Source organism: Hylaeus anthracinus, unplaced genomic scaffold (genome assembly GCF_026225885.1).
Source record: "Hylaeus anthracinus isolate JK02 unplaced genomic scaffold, UHH_iyHylAnth1.0_haploid 12000, whole genome shotgun sequence".
Lineage (NCBI taxonomy): Eukaryota > Metazoa > Arthropoda > Insecta > Hymenoptera > Colletidae > Hylaeus > Hylaeus anthracinus.
The window spans coordinates 124,239-133,453 of record NW_026534347.1 but is presented as its reverse complement, the minus strand read 5'-3'; the positions used below and the strand labels follow the sequence as shown (position 1 = coordinate 133,453).

Here is a 9,215-nt window from a genome sequence, read left to right as displayed (position 1 = left end):
AAAGATTGAAACTAAAAGATTGACATTTTCCTTACTATCATCAGCCTAAGCTTAATTCTTTTACTTTTTCTTTCGGTACACGTTTTATGCTAGAAAACAATGTAAAATCATTCAAAATTATTCGTTTAAGAGCTGATTGAGCTAATTCTGTTTTTTAAGCGATTCGTATACTACAACTAGAACTACGACACAAAAATCAATGTTTATCGGATCACCTTGCAAGATACGTATTAAACTGTAAACTTTCTTTATTTTCCAATATAACGACTCGCGACCAGCGACGGTTCGAAACCTTTGATTGTTTTCACTGGAATCATCCACCTTTTTATGCTTGTTTAATATGTACGTACACCTATATCCAGCTTTTGCGACCTCACAGCATGAGAATGAACCAGGTGGTCCGAGTGTTAACGTTGACTTTCTTCGATCTGGTACGGTGATACGACGGATTTATAACGGCGAAAATGATGACTGACAATGAGATCACGGCATCGATAGAGCACGAAAAGGTACGGTAAAAAAAACATCGATTTACCCGGAGTCAATGTTAGACTTGTCTGCTCGCTTTTTTTCTCGCATAGGGTTTCGACAAACGATTGGAAAGTATTTAACGCCTCGATAGCTCGTACATCGTTAAATTAGACCCCCTACGGTTGCTACTCATCTTCTACCGGATACTCGATGTTTCAGCAGAGGCCCTATTGTTTTCTTCGGACCGGTTTCCTCGTGATCGAAAGGTAAAAAACGAATACCGTTAATAATCCTGTCAAGTTTCTACCGGAGAAACATGAATCGACGAATAAATAACAACTTGGTTAATAACAATAGCAACAACAACGACAATGAGATTAAGCGAATAAGTAAAAGACGATTTGAACAGCAGAATTTCAGTAGTCTCCCTAGCAAAATATAACGAGACCGAATAAGTGAACGCGTGAGATGGTTATACGGTGAGGAAAAAAGTGTAAGATTTCCGGCGAGTCTCGAGTCTCTAGTCTCTGTGGCAATAGTAGCAACAAAATGAAAGGGAAGGCATGAAAGGTAATCGAAGTTAAACGAGACAGCCAGCCATTCATGGGTTACGGGATCGTGACAATGAAGCTCGCTATTTGTTGAACGGTCGCTTCGGACTACAGACAATGGCTCTGCTGGAGTTTATACCGTGTCGAGGGGTAATGCTGTAACACCGTGGTCATCCTGGTAGTTTTCTACGAGAAAGAGCCAGACTCTGCATGAATTGCGCCGCGTTCCGTTCACAGAATCGCCCGCCGTTGTTTTTACCCGACCTTCGCACAACAATCTTCTACTAGCTCCATTTATTTTGAACGGCATAATTTCACTCTAAAATAACACGCGATCTCTCCCGCGTGTCTACGCGATACGCATTTTTATTGTATCTGTAGCCTCTACCTACTGCTCTTTCGTTCGCATCGTTCGCATCGATCTTGGCCCTATGCAGGTTAAACGTTGACAATGAGACGTGTTCTCAACGATGCAGAGCAACGCATCGGGATCGAATATATATCAGGCATTGTATCTCTAAACTCTGACAAGAGTCTACAACATTGCGAACACGACGTTTATTGCCAGCCAGGACAGATATGTTCCCGATAATCATCATCGTTCGTTACTTGAATCACTACCATTCCGATCTAAACAGCAGCGCCCGCTTTGTTCGTAACGTGGGACTAGAGGCATCGTTTTCGAGATTTTATCCGGATCTTGCCACGATTCTTGGGAATTCTTTCGAGCCATCGCATCGGGCCCGATGTCGGGAGAATGGCTCATCGGTCATCTCCTGAAATTCGATCGGCCACAGCGGGACCACGTTGGCGTTGCGTTGTTTGGAAAACTTGAGCTTTGTCTTCTGCTCTAGAGAAAGCGGTCGAGTCGATTCTATCTCGTAATCGAGCAAACGAGTCGATAGTTTGTATGCGTGGCCAAATCACCACGGGAGATTCTTCGTTCGACCGTAGAGTCGAAACTGGAGTTGATCAGAGGTTACGCTGAAAGTACATCGGCATCGGTCCAACACCGTAAATGTCTTCGTGGCACCGAAACGACCGCGATCGGTCAAGTTTGCCAAGGGCAATGGTGATCGTCAGCGTCGCGATTGTATCTCGTATCAGGCATCTTGCGCGATCGCACGTCGAATTCCAGCCGAAAGGAGAGGAGTCACGAACAGAGCTCGTTCGCCCGAGGAAGCTGTCTTCCGTCTCGACCACCCACGATCCTCGTGGTGAATTTGTAAAACGTGGGACCACGAGCTCGATCCCCTTCCACTTTTCACCATTTTCCACCCTTTGCCCCCTTTTCAGACGAGAAAACTCTCCGCTGTGACCGCTAAACGGGATCAAAGTGGAAAGGAACGACGACCGCCCGCGACGATTCCTTATGAAACGTCCAATGTCACGATTCCCTTTCTATAGATCCCGAGGGATGCTTTTCAAGCTGACTTCCGGTCGTTCAGATGACGATTTCATTAACCCTGACCACAGTACACGTAGCATCAGGTGTTCATCGGTAGCTTTGCGTGAGATATATTTATATCCGCTCAGAGTTTCTTTTTTCTTTGTTTTTCATCGAAGAAAGTAATATTTTGAAAAATTTGTCAACTTTTTACAATTATTCTATTGCATATATGTATAATAAAACTTGTAGAGGTTTCTATGAAATGTAGAAACTGTCGTAAAACTTTTCAATGGTATTATACTATAGCATAAGCACTGTTACAAATGTTCTCCAAGCCTGGAAGTGAAATTCTCTTTTAATTATTCAAACGAGTGCATACACGCGCATACGCTGACGCTCGAGCGCGATTGTAAAAGGGCGAAGAGGAGGAGTGGACTACAGCAGGGAAGAGCGAACGATGCGGAATATATTATAGACTCGTTCCTTCCGAGTCGACCTGGCACTCGGTTAAAATCTCGCTTTCGAGATAAACGATGAGTAAAATGCTGCTGAAACGGTCTCGAATAAATTACACGCGCGTCGTAATTAACATATCATCCCTTGTAAACTCTTTCGCGTGTGACTTTGAGGAAATTTATTATTTCTAGAGTTGAGAGTAGGTATACCAGACACGTAGAAATTGGAAATAAAAAACACGTGCAAAATGAACGACAAGTTAATTATTTTCAAATAACTAACTAACATTTTACTTTTAATGTTTTTTTTTCTACGTATAGAGGAGAGTGGAAGCAAAAGCACAATCAAATTTGGACGTCTTTCACGATTCACTTTTAAAGGGAGGGAGGGAGGGAGAGAAAAAGGAAGAGAGAGAGAGAGAGAGAGAGAGAGAGAGAGAGAGAGAGAGAGAGAACCTGCACGAGGACTTGTTCGAGCCGTACGCAACGGAAAGATTAAAAGAATCGCTAGGAGAATTCTCCGAAGCAGAGTCACAGTCGTGTTATAAATCTTGAAATTTAAATCCAATTTAACTCAGCCTTACGAGGGGACGAGGTGGTAGTAACAAGACACAACGAGTGTCGTTCGTTATTCTTTCCGAGGATCCTCACTGGCTAGACGGATCTGCGCTCGTATGGTTAATGTACCCTCAAAGAAGAACTTGGTCCTTTTAACTCGCTGCACCGGTAAGGCCAGTTCGCGATTCCATCGTGTTCCGCGTACGTCTTCATGCACTCTGACTCGCGTTTCTCTTCGTGTTTCTCTTCGTGTACGGTTCGTCGTCATCCGTGCGGATAAGAGGATGTACTTGGCCGAATACATCCATCGCCGAGTTTTCAAAGTAACACGTGCTTGCGTACCTTGTATTCCCGATTAATGCGGTTTAAATCCAATCATCACCGCGAAATTTACGAAATTTTCCATGTTTCAACTTTTAATCAACAGTTTTCCAAAACGCGATCAACGATCGTAAATCCAGGACTCCAGGGATGCTTTCTTTTGCAAGAGAATGCTTTAAAAGTATAGCTCGGAAGGCTCAAGTTCTTCTCCATTATCCCTGTCATTGTCCTTGTGGCTTTTCAGCAAACAGCCAGTTAAAATTACAGTAATTTTTCTGTCGAAAGTCCCCTTTTCTTATTCTTCGGTTCTCATTGTCAGATCCGTAAAAGATATCCGAAATCGGTGAAACGTTGAATACGAATGCGCTGAAATTACCGGTTAATGTCACGTATTAACGAATTTAAACCACTATTAGTCATATCTGTCCACTTTGACGATTTCGTGTGAAATTATAGCGATAAACTTTGTTTCACAAACAGGAAAAAGAAAATAAGTACATTTTACGATACAAAAGCAACAAGTTAAATATTCATGCAATGTGATAAATATAAATATCCTCAAGTCCGTGTCCGTATATATATCAAACACACTCAGTTTTTACATGGTGTTTAAATTTTATGATTGTAGGTTAACGATTTCTGCGAGTATAAACATCAATGGGCGCGATCGACCCACATTGCCGTTTGTTGAAACGGCATTTTTATATGGAACGAACAAAAGAGATAATTCATCGATGATTCTATACAAATCTATAGTACGAATTGTATAAACAACAAGACTTCCTTATATCGTATGACAATGCTCGAATTGTCTTTCGAATTTACTCATCTTAGCGGAGTAACAAAATACGGAGCGAGCAAACAGTCTGATAAAACTACGAAAAACTCACAATGGTATCATTTTTCATTCGCAAACACGGACAGGCACATAAACGTGAGCCTCGAATAATGTACGGAGACGGTGGTTCTATAATATTTATCTGAATCTACTGTATTCTTTGATTTAAATTGATTAAAATGAAAAATTGTTAAATAATAGTAGCAGCGATGGCAGTTGAAGTAATTTTTCGAACAAGTAGCCGTGTATATTGAAAATTTACTTATTCTTCGCCATATCCATTCTCGTTTCTGGCTGTTTCGTAAAATTGAACGAAACGAAAGGAAACGATCGATCGATACCTACCTGAGGGATTTGTACCTACAAGTATCGGGCCCGTTAGGCTAGGTTAGTAACCCGAATCTACCTGAAGATGAAATGACACCAGTCGTTGCAGTTCGTTTACCGTAGGGGACGAGGATCGATACCACAATCGAAATGCATTGGCAGTGATAGGTACCGTTACTGTACAACAATGAATATTCCTCGAGGATTCTGCCTCGGTCCGCAGAGTAATCACGGTTCTACCTGACTCTACTACCAAGTCAGCCGTAAAATTTCGTGAAAACTTGGAGCGAGCATTGGTGAAATAAATCTTTGAATAGTTTCACAGCTTGCTACGACAATTACCTCATATTTCATCGGTTCTTTCAACACCGGAATATCGTACATATGTATATTATGATAATATTTTTTTAATATCCTCTTTCGTCCAATTATTTTAATTAAATTATATTCAAATTAAATTTCAAACCTTTTACACAGCAAATCCAAGTAGACGAGGCATTTGGAAGCTTGGAGAGCTCCAAGTAGGGGAAAATAATAAAACTGTACTATGATAGCTATCGATAACGTTGTCCAATATATTTAACGAATTATTTCTCAATATGTATTTACAAAAAGGCACTATCATGATAAAGTTACGTTCGTATTTATTTATTTCAGTTGGAACGTCGTTTAATTGAATTTATCCGATCGATTCCGTTCCATACGCACTGTTTACATACCGCGTTCGTTACAAGTCGTTTTAATACAATACTATAAAATGCACCCTTTCGCGTCTCACGACCCACGGAAACATCATTCAAGTATCTGTTCGAATTTCTAGAAATATTTGAATCGTTAGATGGTCCGTGCGAGTATCGATCGAGTCGCAAATACTTTCAAACGTTGTTAACATTCGTGAATTTTACAACGACTCGATTCTCCCAGTATTAACGTTTAATAGTCGAAGAAATTCTTAACCAAGTTTCATATTCGATACCGGAATTAAATTACTTACGCTGGCGTTGATGGGAACCGTACAACTATAGGCTTCAATCAACGGTTCGTCGATTAATAATTAAACAATCTTATAAGGCACTGTTGAATGCTGCTGGAAATCTTTCGAGGATGCAGCTAATGTCGATACGACATTATCCTACATTCTGTATGCGATAAGCATAATGGAAAATGCGCTCCGTATGTACTTCGAAATTGATCGATAATAGAAACCTTCGTGGTCGTCGATCGCTAAACTCTTAAGCATAGTATCTCGAGAACAAAGGACTATCGTTATCTCTACAAATAAAAAGGACGCGCTTTCGTCGATTGGTAAAATTACATCTGTACACGATATTAATATTAATATGACTAGATCACAGTTAGTGGAACAGCCGCTGTTCATCGTCCCCTATCGGTCCTTTTTTTCATCGGTCCTGTGACTCTGTTCCTGTAAACGAGAAGAAAAATTCATACGTTAGCGAATAGTTAGAGTTTGGACGAGAAAGAGAAATAATGACTACCAGTTGCTCTTTTTCCATCTTCTTTTATTCTAACCGACTATCGTAACAACGAGACACGAATTTCAACGACCAGTTTAATTTTATTTAGCTGCCAACTTCCACGCTCTTGTTACCGTGGATTTGCATTAGCAATGACGACCCAGTACCAGTTTATAAATTTATTCCCGACGAAATCGGGACTCCCGAAGGTCGCAACGAGACGCTACAGGTATACAAGCGAGAGAGGCAGGGGATGATTTCAGGTAAGGGCAGTTTTACTGGAAGGGACTCACGGCTCTCCACGGGTAGAAACGAAAAAGAAGAAATCGAAGGAGACGGATAGAAGGGTAGGGGGAGAGCACGATGGAGACGAAAGAATAGCGTACCGGTTCAAAAACCCACAAAAGGGAGACTGAAATATCCTGAAAGATGCATTCAGGTTAAACGCAGCAGGCGAAATCGTCTCTTGTCAAGTGGAGAGAGAAAGAGAGAGAGAGAGAGAGAGAGAGAGAGAGAGAGAGAGAGAGAGAGAGTGTGACACACACACACACACACATACACACAGAGGACGAAAAAGAGGGAGGGAAATAACGAACCGAAAAATAGAATAAGATTCGAAGCAAGGGAAACAAAATCGGCGCGAAAAAACGTTGTTACGTGTATCGAGGTCAGAGTTCACCGATGCTTTTTTGGTAGTTTTGAAAATGCCAAACTTTCTAGATACTGGACGATGTAAGCGAATATCGCGAGATTATCTATTTAAAAGAAAAAGAAACAAAATGACAGTCTGTTCGTTAAGTTTGCGTTTCCGACGCAAAGTAACTCGGAGGATTGTTGGTGAAAGCGAAATCGTGGAAAGTGAAATGAAATATTAAGGTAGCATATCGGACGATATCGAAAAGTTTTGTCGCGTCGCGAAAGGTGGTAAAATGCTCGGAGGAAACTCGGAGAATCGGATGTCTCGTCTCGGAAAGTTGAAGGGTGTAGAGGGCTGATAAAAGGGTACAAGTTTCGAGACACGCGTACACGGACAGGCTGGGCATGCGTGTTGGTACACAGTGAAAGAAATCGGGCACAAAAGCGTCGCTTCTCGAATGTATACTCGGTGGCTCTCTGAATGGAGTCTGCGATTTGAATGGCTGGAGTTTCAGCGAGGGGTCGCGCGCGCCATTGTGATGGGGCAAGGTCACAAATCTGGTCGGAAACTCCTTTGAACTTCCTCGGTAACGCGGATGTTACCTCATGGGCAAAATTTACGGGCGCGGTCGTTGAAAAGCGAGGGAGGTGAGAAACTTTTGGAAAAAAATTTCTTAATATAATGCAGCATTAAATAACTGGAATAACTTTCGACGATGAAACGAAACGAAAAGAACAGTACTAGATAAAAGTGGCATCGGTTAATATTTGGGTTAAACTTGATCGTCGAAACCGGCAAAAGTTTGTTTGACAACAAAAAAAAGACCACTTGTTTATTGTAAAAAATAGTAAGCGTAATTGATATTAAGGCGTACGTTAAGACGAAATAAATGAAGAAAAGAGATGAAAAGAGCCAAGTAAAAGAATATAACATGTGGAAAAAATGTGTGATAACTGATAACGTTGACGCAACACCAACCTTTGAGAAAACGCTGGACCAAGTCGGAGCCGAAGTATAACCCCGCTCCTCTCATTGACTTTGCTGCCACCAAGAGATAACGTCTAATAATTCTTCGTCTTCCGGACTCATGGGTTCGTAATTATCGTAAGCATCGGAATGCGTCGCGTAGAGAGTACCCGAGGTTCCACCGTAGCCTTGACTGCCAACCGAGGATGCTTCGGAAACGAAACTCGGCGTTGGGGAACTGGACGCTTCGGAACATGGTGCCGGTACAAACGTTGGGCTAGGATTTTGTCTGAGATGTTGGTGTCGATGGGCTGTCAAGTCAGGGCTGTGATGCCGAATCTCGTTGTTGACGTTGCCGCGAAGTCTTAGCTCGGGAGAGTGGTGACTGGACTCGACTCCGATTCCGTTGCCAGAGCTACACGTGGACGAAGAAGAGGAAGTCGAGGAAGGCGGCGACGAGGTTGGCGAAGATACATTGGTAAGATCCGAGCCACCGTCGTGCTCGTCCAACAGACGCTGAAGACTTCTTATATATTCGACCGCCATCCTGAGCGTTTCGACTTTCGATAACTTTTTACTACCAGCTCTGGATCCACCGTGCGTGCCGGCTGTACTTCCTCCGAGAGCCTGCGCCACGCTTTGAGGTATATGTTGCCTCAGAGTCGCGAATCCATTGTTCACCTGTTTCACGCGATTCCGTTCACGGGCATTTCTTCTTGCTACGGAAGCTGGCTGATGGGGAACCGTGCCATACGGTCCGGTCGGTTGCCCGTAAATCTTGGATCGTTTGCAACCGTGTTGCTGCATCGTCTTGATGTCATTGCTCGGTATACTGCTCGTGGAAACAATCACGTTGCCGCGATGGGTTTGCGCACTGGTTGCGTTAGAACCATGGAGATTATGGTGATGATGCTGTTGCTGCACGCTCAACATGATGGGCAATACGTTCTCCTCCTTCGATCTCACTAAGGTCATATCACTGATCCGATTCCTTCCCGCGCCCCCACCCCCCACCCCACCCCGCCCCACTAGGTGAGCAGGAGTGTGCGGCAGCGCGTGCCAGATGACCTTCGAGTGAATGGAATCCTCGATGTATCCAAGTACCAGTACCAGTACCAGTACCAGTACCAGTACCAGGTCGCGGTCCGATTACTACCACGACGACGATCACGACGCCGATCGTTTAACCCTCTTGGACGATTTCCCTCCTGCCGCGACACCTTCGT

The 9,215-nt window shown here is 43.0% G+C and overlaps 1 protein-coding gene across 1 annotated transcript; it reads right to left on the bottom strand.

Moving 5' to 3' along the window:
* Positions 1-5,584: 5,584 nt before the first annotated feature.
* On the bottom strand, positions 5,585-8,964 carry LOC128890312 (achaete-scute complex protein T3-like). The gene is made up of 2 exons (XM_054148686.1): positions 8,002-8,964; positions 5,585-6,334 (listed from the first exon to the last, which is right to left on the bottom strand). Exon 1 carries the CDS (start codon positions 8,962-8,964, stop codon positions 8,053-8,055), a length of 912 nt encoding a protein of 303 aa, XP_054004661.1. The 3' UTR covers positions 5,585-6,334; positions 8,002-8,052.
* Between the last annotated feature and the right edge of the window lie 251 nt (positions 8,965-9,215).